This window comes from Centroberyx affinis, unplaced genomic scaffold, assembly GCF_046629955.1.
Source record: "Centroberyx affinis isolate AG114_WGS23_722 - 3 ecotype Tasmania unplaced genomic scaffold, CSIRO-AGI_Caff_v1 ptg001929l_1, whole genome shotgun sequence".
NCBI classification, from domain to species: domain Eukaryota; kingdom Metazoa; phylum Chordata; class Actinopteri; order Beryciformes; family Berycidae; genus Centroberyx; species Centroberyx affinis.
Window position 1 is genome coordinate 70,936 of NW_027280291.1, and position 19,265 is coordinate 90,200.

At 47.9% G+C, this 19,265-nt stretch overlaps 1 protein-coding gene across 2 annotated transcripts in view; it reads left to right on the forward strand.

Moving 5' to 3' along the window:
• The window catches only part of plekhh3 (pleckstrin homology, MyTH4 and FERM domain containing H3), a 31,190-nt gene extending 12,531 nt beyond the window's left edge, over positions 1-18,659 (forward strand). The window contains exons 3-13 of one of the 2 annotated variants that reach the window (XM_071530483.1): positions 1,619-1,713; positions 5,738-5,920; positions 7,457-7,614; positions 9,988-10,111; positions 11,495-11,792; positions 14,122-14,329; positions 14,509-14,645; positions 15,271-15,391; positions 15,851-16,339; positions 16,753-16,944; positions 18,262-18,659. In XM_071530483.1, coding sequence (XP_071386584.1) covers positions 1,619-1,713; positions 5,738-5,920; positions 7,457-7,614; positions 9,988-10,111; positions 11,495-11,792; positions 14,122-14,329; positions 14,509-14,645; positions 15,271-15,391; positions 15,851-16,339; positions 16,753-16,944; positions 18,262-18,432 — 2,176 coding nt within the window. In that variant the 3' untranslated portion in view covers positions 18,433-18,659. The remainder of the gene's footprint in view (positions 1-1,618; positions 1,714-5,737; positions 5,921-7,456; positions 7,615-9,987; positions 10,112-11,494; positions 11,793-14,121; positions 14,330-14,508; positions 14,646-15,270; positions 15,392-15,850; positions 16,340-16,752; positions 16,945-18,261) is intronic. The other variant, XM_071530484.1, reaches the window with a different exon arrangement.
• The last annotated feature ends 606 nt before the right edge of the window (positions 18,660-19,265 follow it).

Genomic DNA, 19,265 nt, shown 5'->3' on the forward strand with positions numbered 1-19,265 from the left:
GGCTTTGAATATAAAGACCCTCACCTTTCCACTGCACACCAGGCTATATTCTCCAGTCATGGCTGAGTTTTCTATAGATCAAATCCCTGTCTTGTTTGGGCTGCATATAGGCTAGCTCTGTCTGTCTGTCTGCATGCATGTCTCAGTTTATGTAGCGGGGGTTATTAACAACCTCAAATAAGAGACGTCCTCACATTTCTTGGTTTATTTTAATGCCTTTAAGTGGGATCCTTGGATGCAGGGCCTGCCGGAGGTCCCCTTTGGTTGCTGCTGTGGCAGGCGAGCAGGCTTAGTTATACAGCCAGACAGAGTATAATGTGACAGGACTCTGACCCTCTCTTTCTCAACCTGGGTTTCTCGTGATGCCGAGTTGTACACATACATAAACACTGGTCCACCATATAGAGTTTCACTGTGTGTCTGCACATCATCTTAAATTAGAGACTGATGTCAATCCATAGGGATCTGCCACTGCAAACGCATCTCATATAGGGTCCAAATTGTATGCGTGCATGCATACACATGCTAACACAGGCAATACAACAGGCCAGTGATTCAGAAGTAATGTCACAGGGGTCAACTAGATGAACAGCAGTATAGATAAGATCAAGTCACTGCAGACAGACTGAAGAAAAGGAAATGGCTCATGCAGTCATGTAAGCCAAGTCAAAGCAGATAAGGCTATATTCAGACTCATTGATTATTGCTGCCTTCCGTAAGGAGGAACCTTCCGGAATTATCAGATCAATAACGGCATAAATCAGCTGGCCAAGCAGTAGGTAACTAGAGGCCAAGGAGGGAGGCTGGCTGGAGTCATTTCCTGAGCAGTGCTCTCAGGAGGAGGAGAGGAAGGAAGGAGGGGTTTGTCACTCATACCTCACATGCTAGTTAGACCCAGGAAATAGAGAAAATAAACGAGTAATTAGGTAAATAAATGAGGAGAGATAAACCCGCTAAACAATCTAATGGGCTGGAAATGGGCCTTGGCCTGAGATAACAATGTCTGAATTCATCCACAACATTGCCTGACCAGATGTCGAAGCGTCACTGTATGTGGTGGTAGCTGCAGACGTGATAGTGAGGCATTTAAGAGGGAACGAAAGAACAGTGGTTTAGCAGATTTACAGAAGTTTTACTTTATGGTTTTAACTATCCAAGGCTTTGACCTCTTGAACTCTCCGTCTTCCTCTGACCGGCATGAGTTGGCTGGCTGGGAGTCAGGCCGGCGTCGCTCTGTCACGTTTATTTTCAGTCCCTTGCTCGGCTCGCCAGCCAAAGTGATAAAAGAGAGACGAGCTGTCCACAGTGGCGTGGTATGTATCTAAGTGTGTGTGTGTGTGTGTGTGTTTGTGTGTGCTTGCGCGCTGCTAGGGAGGGAAAGCGGGAGGACGCTGGAGGGGAGATATTCACGGCACTTCTTCCAGTCGCCCCTCTTTAACCCCCCACCCCTCTAACCAAGGGTGTCGGAGGGGCTTGTAGTTGGCACAGTGTCATACGAGGGGGGTTCACCCCCGTCTCTGGGCCAATTGGCTGTCAAATGGGAGGGAGTAGTCAGGAGGAGGCTCGAGTAGAGAGGGAAACAGGGTTATTTACATTCTCTTTCTGCTCTGCCACACAGGCACACTGTCTCAGAGGCTTCTGACGAGATGAAGAGTCTGATCATTGAGAAGAATAAGATGGGCCTGGAGGAAGACCCTGAATTGCTGGTCAAAGGTGAGTCCGCTTTGCACATACAATGAGACTGGATGCATCTACCTGCTATGATCAGCTGTGCGACAGTAGTTAGCTTTGTTGATCAGTTGAATAATAAGGTAATTGCGGGGGAAGGTTGTATTATATATTAATAATAAATATTAATTAACTAATTAGCCTAATTCTACCCAAATAAGTATTGTCACAACCCCATGCTGTACTATCGCACTGCAGCCAACCCCTCTCTGACCACATGTGGCCCACAGCTGCTCGCATTCTCCCCCCTGCTCCCTGTGTTCATGTAATGACGGCTACCGGCATTAGGAGCGCTGTCTTGCGTGTCCGATGCTTTTGAGGAATGATCTCATAGGCTATTCCTGTGTGAATTTTTTTCCCCTGCTACTGAAACAGAGCAGTAAAATGCCAGCGCTTGGATAAGTTACGTCCTGTTTGGGATGGCGGCAGTCGGATCGCCTAATTATGACAGCAGTTACCATGCACCCTTGGCTAGCAGCCCCCCCCCCCCCCCCCCCTCTATTGCCCTCTGTCCCTGTCCTGCTGTTGGAGGAGAGGAGCAGGGTGGAGGGGAGGCACAATCCCTCCCAAACAGAGGACAGCTACTTTCCCTAGGCCACTGACGAGACTGTCACTCAAGATTTCAACTCTTGCACCACACCCCCTTCCATCCACCACCCCGACTCTTGCAGCCACAACACTAGGACGCCTCAGGACATTAGATAATCCCGCTCCCTTTTTCTCTTATTGCTCTGTGTTGTGCGCAGGGATATGTTTTCAAGAGCACCTCCATTAGGGCCTGTCCCCTTGTTTGGCGTGGCAATGGGACATCCTGAGGCTACAAGGGGCCAATGCCCCCCTGCTGTCTAAAATAGGCCACCAACATTGCAGGGAGAGACTGACGAAGGCTGGATAAGTTGTAAAAGTCATGGGCATGATGCGGTAACAGAAATAGATGTTGACATTGGTTTATTGATGTATCTTTGTTGATTTACAGTTAAACTGAACTTCTCCTCAGATGATCTAGATCTTCTCATGCTCCAGTAAATGACAGTTGCAGTTCCATTACACAGAAATACCCCCAGCTGTTTCTGCCTGGCTCTGTTTCATCTAAAGGGAGAAAAAAAGTAGAACTCCGAGGAGCTCATGTTATAATCATGTTAAGCTTGATCTGAAAGGTTTAATTCTAATAAAAATACTATTCTCTCCAATTTGAGAAAAGCTTTAGTTTTAATTTATTTTTTGTTGTTAAAAATACACATCTGTCCAACTTCAAAGCTTTTACTGTTTTGCATGCAAAGGCTTTACAATGATATTTTCATTTTGCATTGTTAAAATGCCAACATATGAATTTATAGACAGTCATCTGACAACATTAGCTGGCCTGATAAATCTGTAGTAACATTGATGTTAAGGTAAAATGGGCAAATGGGTCATATTGTCATAATTGTGTTTGACTTTTTGGAGTATGTTTACAAAATCAAAGCAAGATGTTGCCAATTATGGAACCTGACTGTTCATGAACTGAGAATGAGCGTGTTTTAGTTTAATGCTAAAACTCATTTTGTAATAGCTTGCAGACCATATTTTTCAGATTGTGTGGGTGTCACACTCTAAAGCGAGATGTCTGTTTATTTGCAGCAGTTGTGTTGTTTTGAACATTAGTTACAAGTCCATGGAGAAACATTCGGTAGCCACAGAGAGACAGAAAGCTTACAGAGAGGAGATGGAAATGCACAGAGAGAGAGAGATTGTTTGCTCAATCTGTGTTTGAGGGGGCAGGGCGTTGGAGGTCAGGGGTCACAAATGAAACAAATTAAGGGCGAGCCGTGGCCCCCAGGGGAGACATTAGCAGGCCACAGAGATGGGATCCAGATGGGGGGCCATGGGAGGGGTGTGCAGGGGGTCCCGGGACTCTGCTGCTCCTCTCTCTCTCGCTGTATCTTTCTCTCTCTCTCTTTCTGTGTCTCTTCTGTTTCCCTTCCTTATCTCACCGCTTGAAGCTCCCAAAAAGAGCAGCAGCTGCAGGACATCCTGTGTTGGCGACAGAGGTGTCAAGGTAGCACACAAGCCCGCTCTCCCTGCCTCTCTCCCCCAGCCGGCTTGTCTGCCTCCCCCTTCCCACAGCCAGTCTGTCAGCAAGCCCAGCCCGACTTACCTCATGGGTTTTATTTATCCATTTCACGTCGGGTTTTGATGCTGCTCCCTTCTGATGTGGTGTTAAGTACCTCCAGGGTTTCTGCTTTGGGCTATATTGGGTTGGTTTATGGTGGGTTCAAGCCTGCCACTTATATCATATAGAGGCATTCTGAAACAGGAAACATAGCCCAAGAGGGTGAGCCTTCGCCCCCTCCTCCCTCCTCTTAATTTTGGAGGAGCGGAGGCAGTGGGAGCTTTGCACGTGAAGCTGCCTGGGAAAACCACTTTTGAGGCGAGGAAGAAAACGTGGAGGGAGCAGAGAAGTGGGGGAGATGAAAGTAAATAGGGAGAGAGTGAGGGAGCAGAGGGAAGAAAGATGTAGCCGAAATGAGCGCTGGCTGGCAGGTGGCTTGCAGCTTGCTAACCACAGAGGAAGCTGTGATGCTGGCGTGGCGTCATAGCTGTTCTCACAGGGGTAGGAAGCTGAAGGTACACGGCCTGATTGTTTCTATAAAACCACACGCAAGTATGCAGGCGCAAGCACATACACACATACACACACACACAGAGTCACCCCACCACTGGCAGACTTCCAGTGTATAGCGCTGCCCTGCCCCCGCCGATAGCCCCAGCCAGGTGGCCTGCCAGGCCCTCTGCCAGCCTCCCCATCAGCCCTCTGGATGAACTCTGACCCCTCACCAGGACTCTTCACCCTCTCCCCCATCCGTCTCTCTGCCTCTCCGCCTGCCTCTCCAAGCAGCATCTGGCCGGGGCTCAGCCAAATTGGTTTATTTATCTACTGTGAGATTAAATATTTATTAGGAACAATTTGCACACATAGCTGAAGGGGGAGGGGGTGCGTTCTCCAGGGTTTGGGAACTGTGGATCAGGGCTGTTGCAGATTTTTCCCCCCAGGACTCTGTGAGCACAACAATCCTGCATTTAGAGCCAGGCTTGGCAGGGCCTCGGGACAGGCCTGAGAGCTGCAGCCCGACGGGTGCTATGGGGGACAGGGGGCTTGCTGAGGGAGGGGGGCAGGCCTGCAGAATGTCTCTGGCTTCCTCTCTCTGTACTGCTCTTCTCTGCTCCCTCTCCTCTCCCCGAGTGTTAATGACAAATCATGTCTGCAGTGCTCTCTCCGTCTGTCTCTCTCTCTCTCTCTCTTTCTCTGTCTCTCTTTCACCCTCTCTCTCTTTCTCACTCTCTTAACCTCTAAAGTGGTAATTATGCTGGTTGCATGCAGGCTTTAATGCCTATGCCATTAGCTGACTGTATTTTTAACCGGCTTCGTGTTATAGGGATCTTTAAGGTCTCCCCCCCTCAGTGATTATGTTTAGCTTGGTCTAATTAACCCAAGTATTCACCCCAACGAGGTACAGTCACACACACACACAGATTGCAACAAACTTTATGGACAATTACATGCCATGAGGATTATTCTTAGTTAAGACATGGATTTTAAACTTTTTTTTTGCACATGTGGCAGCACTAGTCTAGTAGCTTCTTGACTAGCCTACCCACCTCCTAGACAAATGCTTTTCATGGTGTGTTGTAACTTGCTCAGGTGCCAGATGCATGGGGCTTTGGCACATAGCACAATACAGTGAGTGCCAGAAAGTATTTGAAGTCAGTTTAGAATGCTTTTCTGTGATTAACATACTTGACACTATCTGAATGGTGTTTATGTGGTAGACTCCGCCCATCTGGTTCTCCAAGCAGGTGAAAACAAACACTTCAAACTATTTACTAGTCTTATGTGACTGAGGTCTGCAGCTCACTGTCAGGCCAGTAATGTATGGGACCCACAATAGCATGCCTTAGAGTATATGTTAGTTATTTTAAAATTGTCATATGACACCTGTGTGTATGTGTGTGTGTATCTCATTTGCAGGATGGCTATTGAGGGAGGTGCGCGGCAGCTGGATCAAGCAGCGTCGCTACTGGTTTATGCTGAGCCAGGACTCCCTGGACTACTACAGCGGACCAGAGAAAGGAGCCCGCAGACTGGGCACCCTGGTCCTCACCAACCTCTGCTCCGTCATCTGGCCAGACAAACAAACCTACAAGGAGACGGGTGAGCGAGACACGCACACACATACATGTACATACGCATACGCAGACGGTCTGACACACACTGACTCACAGTCACGTATACTTGCCCATAAACTCTGTTTAGACTCCAGTAAGACCTGTGTTAATTCCCTTGATTCCCTATGCGGTGTAGTGATCAAACAGTTTGAAAGATCCCAAGGAAGTTGTTTGGGGTTTTTTGATTCGTATGTGACGGGCTTGCGGTCCCCTTTCCCTTCCCATGAGCACTGTAACTCTGAGTAAGTTTGGGAAGCCCCAGCTGTGTTAGGGCCAAAACGTGGCTCTAAGGTTGGTCTGGAAACCTCACATTTGAGTAATCAGCGGGGGCATCTCCCTTCCCTTGCTGGGATGGGAGAAACAAGAGAAAGAGAGAATAAAGAGGAAAGTCTGTTGTTGTACGGGAAGAGACGTGGGGATGACTGGTTCTTTTTGAGTCTCTATATTACTCAGACACATCGCCCTCTGTCTATGCCTGTCTGTCTGTCTATCAATGGTGGGGATTATGTCCTGCTGACTTCACCCAACCACTTAAAATGTCCAAACCATAGTAGAAACCCAAACCCAAACATAGCAGTTGCTAACTCAATATGCCTGGGGACTTTCCTGGACAGAAGTGTACTTTCAACAGTGGCTTTGTCACAGGCTGTATTGGCCATTTCACCGCTGAATAGCCGTGTGTTCCTCTTAAGCCGCTGGGAAATTTGTCACAGAAGAATGGCATGAAACATAGTTACTTCCCCTGTATATCTGTGGTGGTTACCATGAAACCCTAATAGTTCCCCTTCAGGGTTCCTTTCTCAACCTCAGAGTCCCTTTAAAGCAGAGTAAATGAAAGAGCACCCAACAGGTTCAGAGTGGGCGATGGTGTTACCACCGGGCCAATATCTCAGTCCCAAACCCTCTTCTTTTTGCGTTTGAACTTCACCAAGAAACTAAACAAAGAGCGATCTGGTGCCAAGTCACGTAGCAGGAAAGCCTGATAACAGCCGTGGGCCAGGCTGCCTGGGGTATGTCTAATACTTCCTGTGCACAAGGAGGAAGCACGCCTTTTTTCACTTTTATTGCAGGTTGTCCAAGAGGAGACTCACCGAGGGGTTTAACACTTGTGTCCTAACTCATCTGTAGAATGACTTTTCTTGTTTGGTTTTGGCGTAGTCTGAGGTTCCTCTCAGGCTGACCTTTGATCCTCGGTGAAACTGAGAGAGGAAGTTGGGGAGAGAGAGTCATGCCAGATATGTGGGGTGTCCCATGTCGAGCACACATCACTGGAACAGGCTTCCCTGTTTGCTTAAATTATACTTTCAGTCAGTCTCCATCAAACAAAGTGTAGTTTGTTTTTGGACTGTTATTTTCTGTTTGTTTGTTTTGTTTTTTTGAGAGAGACAAGAAAAGATGTATTTTCAAGATATAAACATTTATTCCTTACCATCTCATATTACTTAATTTTTTAAGTCTACTGATTTAACTTCATTAGAAGTGACACTAACATTGAAATCCACGTTATTTGCGTCTGTTTCAGGCTACTGGAGCATCACAGTGTACGGGCGGAAGCACTGCTACAAGTTGTACACCAAGCACTTCAACGAGGCTGTGCACTGGGCATGCGGCGTCCAGAAAGTCATTGACACCAAAGCGCCGGTAGAGACACCTACTCAGCTCCTGATCCGAGACATTGAGGTGCGACACACACACACACACACACACAAACATATACACTGGGTTGCTCCCAAACTACCTGCGATAAGGGTCATCAAACACAAACAGCAGCTCAACACGTTATTCCCTCCCGCTCTGTTACCATGGAAACCACACGGGCACATGGGGCTGGCAGTCCAAAGTTTCCTCTGCCTTTCTCTGTTGAATTACCTCATCTTATTCCACCCCGCTGGGACAGGACATGGCCCATAATAGCAGAGTTGAACTACTAAACCTGCCATGTTGTTGTTGTTTGTTTTGTTTTGTTTTTAAGCAGAAGGGTCATTTCAAAATAAAGCACATAAAAAAATTATAAAATTATAAAAAAAAAAGTTTAAAATTGCAGGTACTGAATACTAAAATGAGGCGTTGCAAGTCAAGAAGTGACTCTTTCACATGAACTCTGTATTGGGTATGTGTGTGTGTGTGTGTGTCTGGTTTCAGTTAATGTTCCAAAGAAACCTGAAGCATGCTTTTCTAGTATGAAAACATTATCTATTTCTGAAGCGTTATCGACACACTCGTCATCATCGTCATCACTCTTACCATGAAGTTATAGATAAATGCTGCCACTTGAGAAGTGAAACTAACTTAAACCCACAGTGTGCATCTCTTGCATATGACTTCACTTTATATTTGTCTTGTTGGTTGTATTTTTTATATCGGTCTTGTTGGTTGTATTTTAAGCAGTTTTTACTTTATGAGATTAAAGTAGGTGTGTGTTGGACGGATGCATTTCCCTTTACCTCCACACTGGGTAGGAGTAAGCGCAGTGTGTTAGTAAGGGACAGCCATATTTTTAGACCAGGGGTTGCTAGAGAACACGGCGTGCTGGAATCTCATTGAGCAGACAGATGACTTGTCTTGCATCAGTCTGCCCCTGGGGTGAACAGAGGGGGCATTTTGGCAGCGGAGGTAGAGGAGGGCTTGGCGTGAAGCAGCAGGGCCAGATAAGCACTCCTCTCCTCGGCCTCCAGGCTCCGTAATCTCCCAGCGAGAGTCTCTAATCTCATAGAAAGTGGTTAATCTGCCTGGCTCCGCCTGCCCCTGTCTGCTCCGCCGTGAGGGGCCAAGCTTGCTGGTGGAAGAGAGAGGGGCCCGCTTTCAAAATGCCCTTCATTCACTGTTTTGGTTTTCCCTCTGAAGACTCGCTGTCACTCTTTCTCTTTTTACAGTCTCCCTCACTCTCTCTGTCCATCTGTTTCTTTCTCTCTCTCTCTCTCTCCTTTTACACACATGCACACTTTCTCAAAAAGGCTTGGCCTATTCCCTCTTGAGTGTGAGATTAGGACAGAGGATAACTGCCGCTTCAAAATGAGAGAGAGAATGAACAGTAGAGCCCTTTGTGTGAAAGGGACTGCTCGCTTATCTTTGAGCATAGATGCATGTCCCTGCCGCAGACACAAGGGAGAGCAGGGATTGCAGCTTTAGCCTTGGACCCACAGCCGGAGGCCATGTGTGAAACAGATAAATGTAGACACAGAAGATCTGAAGAAGAGAGAGGAAATTTAATGATTCAACTGTTATATCTTATATCCACCATACAGATTACAGTTTACACAATTTCTGAATGTGTGTGCTTTAGTGGCTGAGGGAGAAGGGAGAGGGAGGGTGGGGGCAAAGGAAATACGAGACTGTTTATGGGCCTAAACCATGTACGTACAGTATATGAATATGGTGTGTGGTGTTGTGCCGTGCTTTTTCCATGCTCCACATGGCCCACAGAGCAACATCTCATTCCCGCAGTTCAAACAGACAAGCCGATCTGTCACCAGTGCGCACCAAACACTTTAGAAGAATGTGTCAACTTTGCCCCACAAAGGAGGGGGAATGAGGGCTTGTCTTGTAGCCAGAGAAAAAGGGAGAAAGGGAGTGGGGGCGGGGGGGGGGGGGGGGTGCAGAGACAGGAGAGAGCCAGAGCAGTGGCAACATTACTAATGACCAACAGGTGCTGGAGGGCAGTAGCGTGGAAGCCGTCTGTACCGCTGGGAGGCATCTACCCACATCGGCAGCGAAACACACAAACACACGCACAGTAAACTCTTTGACACCAGCGCATAAAATATATGTGTCAGTCATGCTGGTGTGGTTTGCTGGGTCATCACTTGACCTTCCCGCTTCTTTGAAAGTTGCCAGAGCTGAATTGTGACCCTGGTCAAATTGACCCCAGTCACCCCTGGCAGACACACACACACACACACACACACACACACACACACGCTCAATCACCCACTCACTGACCTGATTCCAGGCTGGCTTCAGGCATATTGAAGGCATATGAAAGTATGTTCTTCTTCACTGTGTATTGATGGTATCGTTTATGGTATCATTTTTTTTCTCCCTCATTTCCTTTAGGAGAATAAGTTCAACCCCGAGGTAGTGGAGCATATCTACCAGCACAACCCCATCTTGAAGTACACCCAGGGCCCGCTGTACGCCCCTCTGCTGCCCTTCCCCTACGGCAGCCTGGAGCACACATGTAAGCACTTTAACATTTGCACATCATACACTGTCATATCAACTGTGTGTGAAGTTACAAGTAAAAATCACAACAATAATAAACTTGATTTGTATAGCACTTTTTAAAGCACTGTGTACCGAGTGCTTTAACAATCAAATATAAACAGACAGCATACTCATAAACTAAATTATGGAACAGATAGGTCCGGTCCTCTGTTCTGATTGGCTGAGTCACATTTGAAGCGTTTGACCTTTGACTGCTTTAACAGTTAATTTAAATATTAATGTGCTAACCAAAATTCACCACTCATACCGATACTTATGTGCACTTAGCAGCCACTTTATGTAGCTACTGTTGAAGGACTATATTGCTAGGCAGAAAAATAGAACCATAAGCCACTTGAGGCTGTGATTTACAGTGATTTTAGAGTGGCTAAGAGGCGTTGTTGGGCACGATGCAACACGGGTCACTATAAACCACAACCTCTTTTGGCTTGTTGCTTAATTGAAGCAAGTAAAAACAGGAACAAACCACAAGATAAAAACATAAGAATAGAGGATAAGAACAGTGAAGTAGTAAGGATTGTAAGTAGCAGGATAAAAGACATCACATAAGAGCAAGTCTGTAGAAAACTATTTTAAGAAATGATTTAGGAGATGATAATGATTCTGCAAGCCCAAGCTCCTCAGTGAGACAGAGTGACACTTAATGCCAAGGTCACACGTAATCTGTAATGCTGTGATTTAGAGCTGCAACGATTAATCGATTAATCAATTAATCAATTAATCGATTAGTTGTCAACTATTAAATTAATTGCCAACTATTTTGATAATCGATTAATTGGTTTGAGTAATTTTTTAAGAAAAATAAGTCAAAATTCTCTGATTCCAGCTTCTTAAATGTGAATATTTTCTGGTTTCTTTACTCCTCTATGACATTAAACTGAATATCTTTGGGTTGTGGACAAAACAAGACATTTGAGGACGTCATCTTGGGCTTTGGGAAACACTGATCAACATTTTTCACCATTTTCTGACATTTTATAGACCAAACTAATCGATTAATCGAGAAAGTAATCGACAGATTAATCGACAATGAAAATAATCGCAGCCATACTGTGATTTGTGTCGATGCAACCTGGATTCTGTGACTAAAGTATATTGAGATTAAACTGATTAGATGTGTATCAGCTGTAGTATTACAACAGTATTTTTTGCAACTCACTGACAAAATGTTATCATCACACAAATTTCCCAAAGAGGTAAAAAAACCCTATCTATCCTAACCCTATCAATGCACAAGTAGAAAAAATCCAAAGCAGTTAAGACGCATTCCACGCCAACTCTGTCGACATCTCCTCCCCTCCTCCTTCAACCCTCCTCCTCTTCCTCCTCCTCCCAGACCACAGCGGTAAAGGCTACGGCTCGGTGCGCGAGGAGGCGGTGAAGCTCTTCAACTGCCTGCAGCAGCTGGAGTCGGCGCGGGAGCCGGTGCCCATCATCCAGGGCGTGCTGCAGACCTGCCTGGACCTGCGGCCCCTCCGCGACGAGGTCTACTGCCAGCTGGTGAAGCAGACCAGCTGCACGCCCGCCCCGCACACTGCCGCGCACCTCCGTTACTGGCAGCTCCTCACCTGCATGAGCTGCACCTTCCTGCCCGGCCCCACCGTGCTCAAGTACCTGCGATTCCACCTCAAGAGGTGAGACACACTCACACGGTGCAGGGGGAAGCAGACTCAATTAGGATTGTGTGATTCACATCATATGGGAATATCTGTCGGATGATGCGATGGTTAAAAGCAACGACTTGGAAGTGGTCACGCATTCAAACTTGTTTAAAGCCTTTGAGACACCATGACTGAATTTTTCTGTAGGCTTTGGTTGTCCCAGATCAGCACGTGGTCAGTGAGTGATACATTTGATTTAATGTTTTACAGCATGCCAAACATTGCAATGTCAACCTCAAATTGAAAATTCAGTGAGGAGTTGTGTAGTATTTATGACCTGAAAGCTGATGTGAATGCGATTTTCAAGCAGGAAGCTTGTATCTCCCAGCTTCCCCATGTGACGTGAGTGCAGCATCAGTCTTACACTGATTTTCATGTTATGGTTGGATTTACTGTAAATATGACCTACCGACTGGGGAAAAACGTTCACGTCAGCCTCCTAGTGGTAATTACAAGGAGGATGTGGGATTTTTTTTTTGTGGGTTCTGATATCTCCCACCTGGTGTCACGAATTGTGGAAGTGTGTATGTATGAAATTTGTAAATATAATGATTTTGCATGTGGGTGCTCCAAGGAGTTAAACACGTGAACACTTCCAAGTTGTACAAACAAGATGTCATCCTGTTCTTCCACTTCTGCCAATATGACATGAATGCGGCAGTAGAGCAGAGGCCAGTTGCTGCTGGTGGAGGAGGGTGCCAGGGAGAAGAGGTCGAGGGCTGGGAGACGGAGGTGAACCAGCAGTCTGTAGTAGCAGGGAAAACACAGGGTCTAGACAGCGGACAAAAAGCAGGCGCCGGCCCTGCTAACCGCCAGTTTAGATATAGTAGCGTGATATGCCCTCACATTGTTAGTGTTCCCCCAGACAGATCCAGTGTTTTAGGGCTGGATTTGCAGGTCTGAATTAGCCCCTCTGTCCGGCATGCTAATCTAAGCTATATTAGCAGTGCTAATCTCCTGCTCCAGATTTTCTCTCCAACGCCATGCCATTAAACCGCTACAGTTTTCTATCTATATGTCTGTACTCGGAATCACCCCCCAAGCTAATGGAACAGTTGCATGCAATGCCGAGGCATAACTCCCTGGAACTCGCTGCCTCTGTGTGTGTGTGTGTGTGTGTGTGTGTGTGTGTGTGTGTGTGTGTTTGATATGTCTTGCCGTCGCTCTCACGCACTCTCTCGCTCTGTGGATCAGTGCTGAAGCTGCAGCTGGGCAGAGCTGGGGACTGGAGCCGGGCAGCGGGCCCAGAAACCCCCCTCCCCTGCTCCCCCAGTGCCCTGACAAACCCCCAGGGAATGTCTACAGTCAGAGAGAATAGACCATAAGCTCTGCGTTGGTGGAGGAGAGGTGGAAGGAAGAAAGAAAGGAGAAGAGGCGGGGAGAGAGGAGAAAAGAGCAGAGAGGGGTGAAGGGAGCAGAAGAGAAGAAGAAGGATCACACAGACTCAGTGGAACATTCCTAATTATGTTTCAGCAGGACAAAACCCACCCTGTGGCCATGTAGTCATGAGAGAGAGAGACATCGGAGGGAATGAGAGGGCCTCTCTCTGTCTGGCAGAAAGTTTGAGGCCCTCTCATTCGCCTCTCTCCCTCTGTTCTCTGTTTTGTGTATTTTGGGACGAACGCTGGAGTATAATTGTTTCCTTCCTATTTTTTTTTTCCCTCTGTGTTTATATAGGGCTGAGCTCATAACTCCGTCATGTTGTATTTCACACCTTTCACACTCTGCAAGGTGTTGCTGTAGATTTCATGCCCCAGTCGGCGTGTGTTGTTCCCCGCCTTTTGTGTCCCCTCTCTCTCACACACACACACACGCGCACACACACTTACCTCCCCTGGACACTCCACTGGGAGGAAGTGGCAGGTCACTCCGGTTCACGTGAGCGGAAACACCTTTTCCTGTTCCGTGCGCTGCCCAAAGTCAAACATGTTTTCTTTGCCTTTTTCCTTTTCTTTGAAGGATTGAGGGATGTTGAGCCTTTTAAGTCCCTAAGAGCTAAAGTGAGAACATTTGTCATTCCTCGCCTCATTGACTTTCTAGCATTGCCAGCCCAAAGAAAAATAAAGAACTCCGTTGAATCAAAAGAATGACGCAAAGGCTACAATCATAGCATAACACTTTACAGACTGTGGATCAGCATTAACATCGCAGGCATAAACAACTTTTCCCTTTTAAAGTATGGTACATTTTCATTTAGCTGGCAAATGTGCCGTTGAAATAAGTGTACATGCACAAGCGCATACACACACACACACACACACACACGTACTCACTCCTGTGTTTTCCCTTCTCTGCCTTGCAGGATCCAGAGCCAGAGTCCTGAGTCTGAGATGGATAACTATGCGTCATTCATCGGTGAGGCCCTAGAGAAGACCAAGTGTCGGGATTGTGTGCCATCCTGGGAGGAGATCCAGATGTTGATGAGCAGGCAGGAGATGCTGTGCACCGTGCATTATCCTGGCCCCGGCTCCTGCCAGCTCTACATCAGCTCACACACTACTGCCAATGAGGTTTGAGTGCATTTATCTGTATTTTACCTTATAACACACCTTTTCTCTTCCTCACGTGTTGTATTGATGTTTTCACAGTAAGGTAATCGCACAGTTTGTCTGTTTGTCTCACCCTTAGAATATATCCCTCTCTCTATCCACCTGTCTCCCCCCCCTCTCCTCCCCCTGCCCCTCATCAGGTGGTGCGGAGGCTGCAGGAGAAGCTGGGCCTGCAAGACAGCAAGAACACGTTTGCACTGTACGAGCAGAACGCACTGTGGGAGCAGCCCTTGGCGAACGGCGCTCTCATCGCAGACATCCTGACCAGGTTTGAAAAGTAAATGTCACTCTTCACCCTGTAAAACAGACAGACATCGTGAGGAAGTCAGACACAATAAAGCCCATCCAGACATGCTATAAAAACATCTTGTCTCCGTCTGTGCCAGGAATCCAAGCTATTTGTCACCAGCTAGAAGAATGCGAACAGCTTGTATTTATCTTCGCTAGTCCAATTCCCACGCTGAAAGTTATCCAGTATCCTCGATAACTGTTGACCTTGCCTGGGCTCGTTGGTCAAACACAGCACCCTGCTGGGAATCTGGGCTTGTGTCACTACGTCTATCAGCAGCCAACACAGCCGCTGGATAGCCAAGGTGAAGCTGATGTAATTTGCTTGTACAAGGCAAAGTCCCAAACTTAACGATAAGGCATCTAGCCGGAATGAAAGGGATGTGTGTTTTTCTAACAGGCGTGGGCGTCTGTGTCCTCACAGTGTTGAGTGACAGGGTAAACACGAAACTCAGCAAACCACCAAGTTACTTAACAGCAATATAGCACATAGTGGTAATGTAATAGCAGGATATTAACATCAGGCTTGAGATTCTAGGTATACCATTTGTAAATCAGTATACTTGTTCCCACTGTTCCCTCTTTCTGACACTTTCTGTCCCTCTACTATCCAGCTTTTCCACCAAAGAGTCAGAGTCTAACTCCCAGTGGAAACTGTGTTTCAAGCTCTACTGCCTGTTGGATGCTGACAGCATATCAGTGGACAGCATCGAGTATCTCTTCCTCTTTGAGCAGGTAATGGAGTAGAACACGACTCCTCAAAGGCGGCGGAGCAGCGCTCTCTTTGTGAGATGTCGTGAGACACGAGTGACCATTCAAGTGTTGATATTGAGATATGATTTAACAGCCTGCACTGCCAGTGACTCATTCCTCATGCTTCATTGCATTATTAGGTTTTTTACTTAACAACTGTTAATGTCTTACAGGCCACAATTGTAATAAAACACAATGCTTTAAAAGCATGACTAAGATCACTGGCCACAGTGCAGAGGGGCCAAGAGGCAGCCAGCACTGCGTTCATTAGAACATTTTTCCTGAGGACTCTTATAAACGAGTTACGGGACAAAATAAAACAGGGTGGGGTTGAATGGATGGACAGCGGGAGGGAGGCTGTTACTAACAGACTGTACCTTCTTTCTCTCTGTCCTGTCTGCCCTTCCCCATCTGTCCCCTCCGTCTGTCTTTGTGCTGCAGTGTCATGAGATGGTGGTGCGTGGCCAGCTGCCAGCCTGTGAAGAGGACCTGCAGGCCTTGGCCGCCCTCAGGCTTCAGTGTCTGATCGGAGACTTCAGCACCCACGCCCCCTGCCCGGCACTGGACGAGCTCTTCCCGAGTCACATGGTGGAAGCTCGTGTCCTCATGTCCCTCTCCGCCCCCCCGGCCTTGCCCCCTTGCCAGCTGGCGGCTCAGGGCTGCCCCCCGACGCAGCGCTTCCCCACCGGCCTCCTGGCGGGGGCGCTGTGGAGTCACACGGCCACGGCGGCCCACAAGCAGAAGGTCGAGCAGGACATGCGTCTGCGGAGTCGGCTGAAGGAGGAGGCGGTGGCTGTCATGGGCTCCATCGTGGAGCGCTGGAAAGGTCTGGCCGGCTACAGCCGCAGGGACAGTATGGCCGCCTACCTCACCATCGCACGCCAGTGGTCAGGGTTTGGATGCACTCTCTACGAGGTGGACTTCTATATTGTGAGTGTCGTGAGCTCATGTTTCAGTTTTACTGTAACACTTTGTTCTTTGTTCAGAATAGTTGAGAGCTGGGGATGGGGGTAGTCTAATGGTTTGAGGTTACAGAGGGTCACTGGCTTGAAACACAGCTGGGAAACAAATGAGACCCCTACTTCGGCGACCACCATTGGTATTCCTGAGCAAGGCACTTAACCCCCAACTGCTCTGGTGGAGCTGCTCAGTGTCCAGCTGTAGAGGACTGTGGTTGTACTGAGCAGCCCCCAGGTAGAAATGTTTAGAACTGAGTAAATGTGAAACAGGGTGTTATTGGAAAGAGTATGCTCAGCAAATCTTCCTCTGGTAAAATAGGATAAAAAAGTTAAGAGAAGATAAATGAACTGTTCTGACATTTCCTTCCCTCTTCCTCTCTCCAGAGTTCGACAGGGAGTTTTTCCCAGAAGCTGTGGCTGGGCGTAGCTGCTACATCAGTGTCTCTGTATCGGCAGGGAGAGGCCGAGGCCCTCGAGTCCTTCCCTTATGGCCAGATCTGCTCCTACGGTGTCTCCGACAGCAACACCTTCAAGATCACCGCTGGGGATCGGGATCTGCTGTTCGAAACCACCAAGGTATGGCAGTCTATATCCCGGTTTAGCACAGAGAGTAGAGGCTGAGGGAGAATGTAAAAGTGAAAGCAGGTATTACTTTGACTTCAGTTTCTTCATTGAGTTTAGGTCTGTGCAGTCTATCTTCACCGTAGTCAGGATTTGGTTTGTGCGTAGCGCTGGGCCACTGGCCTTATCACCATGCAGCGTTCTGCACAGTCAGTGAAAGAGGCACGCTGTCTGCTCATGATATCCCAACCCCCCCCCCCTCAGCTCTGTGACCCACTTTAAAAACACTCATTAATTTGGTCTAAAAAGAGAGCACACAACCTGCCCCTGCTCTCCGACCGATGCTAACCACCAAAAGTCTAACTTCCTGGCATTAAATGGCAACTGGGGGTGAGTTTTATTGCAGTGGTTAGATTAAAATATTAGCCAAAACATTTCTCAGAAACCCGGATATTCTTCCAAACAGACATTTTTTCAGAGGAGAACAAATCTTGCCTTTCACTGGGCTGATTTGCTTGCATCTTCCCACACGGAACAAAAATCCCTCTGTGATCTCTCGTGAGGCACAAAAGTGGCTTTTATTTATTTATTGGTGCAGACGAACAGGCGAATTGAAGGGCAACTCAGAAAGGCCCCTACTTTTATGAACTTAAGGCCTCACATAGCTCTGTCATAAATGTGCAGGGTTTTGAGCAAATTGGGCAGGGAGTCTGAGAGGGAGCGGATTTGCAGGGGGTGATTATGGTCAGGCTTGGAGTTAAGGGTGAGGGCAAGATTAGCTGCTGATTCAAGGGTTACAGTTAAAGTTAGGGAGTAGGTGAGGGTTGAAGCTAGGGTAATGTTTTAGTCAGTGCTCACATCATGTTTAGGCAAGCATTAGCAGGACTGGAGCAAGGGTAACGGTCACGGTGGTGTATGGCGGTTTGGCAGACATGTCCACCAAGGAGACAGATAAACAAATGAACTACTCTGCTGTGCCCTCCCTTTTTTCTACAACAGCAGCTGAACAACATGACAAAGCGATGAAATATCCGCTCATACGAAATGCTATTTTTGTTGATGAGGTGTGTGTGCGTGTGCGTGTGCGTGTGCGTGTGCGTGTGCGTGTGTGTATGTGCGCATGTGTGTGTCCTCCACAACGTGCCAAGGAACATCATCCTCTGACTGTTTCTGGGGGATTCAGTCTGTTCCAGCAGCTGGATGACATCATCCCTCCCCACCCTCCTGTGACAATGCCAGACAGACACTGAGACAGCCACCCATCTGACTCTCTCTCTCTCTCTCTCTCTCTCTCTCTCTCTCTCTCTCTCTCTCTCTCTCTCTCTGTCACAGCTGACTGAGATCATGCAGCTGATGAATGCCTACTTCAGTGCCATCCGTCGCCAGCGAGGGAAAGGGGAGGACACGGGCATCACCATAGCAGATAGCACCGAGGTGGGCTTCCATCACCTGGCCCAGACGCCGACCCCCACCCTCCTGGAGCTGCCCTCGCACCCAGTGTGAGAAGGACCCCAAGAAACCCCCCCCACACACCCTCCACCCCCACCCTCTCCTCCGTCCTCCTTCACCCGGCCCCTCGGAGGCCGGCCCCAGCCCTCAGGACCCCGCGCCTCCTCCGCTGGGAACGGCACAGCAGCCAAAACAAAGAGAGGGCTGTTTTCACTCCCCATCCGTGAAAATAAACCCTCACTGAGCTTTCCAGCTGAAGGAGCTGGCCGATGGAGGGGTGGGGGGGGTGGGAGTGGGAGGAGGGGGTGGGTGGGGGTGCTGTTTTGCAAGTGAGGCCAGAAACCCACAGAAACCAATGCGGTTGCTGATGAGGTGTCACACACCCCCCACCCCCATCCTGTCACGCAACCACCTCTGTTACTATACATGGCAACAACCCCCCCAACCCCCACCCTAACCCCCCTCGACAATGTGAGATGTTGGCATGAGCCTTGCTACATCAGGGAGCATCACAAGAGTTAGGACTTATAGTAACAAGAAGCTGTGGTACTCTCCCATGAAGGTATGGCTTAGAGTGAAAACATGAAAACACTACTCCTCCCTCCCTCTCTCGCTGTTTTCTCTCTTTCTCTCCAAGTGTGCCATATTTTTGTTGCCTTTCCTAGAAGGCGATCGTCGCTCATGCACTGCTGGAATAGTGGTGAGAACATTCAGCGTCACCCCCCTCCCACCCCACCCCCTCTTTGGATCTCTCTCTCACACACACAAACACACTCACTCACTCACTCACTCACTCACTCACACACCCTTATGCTGACACGTTCATCAGAAACGGTCAGTTTTCATAAGACCCCAGCCAGGCTTGCATTACCTGGAACTGTTGATGC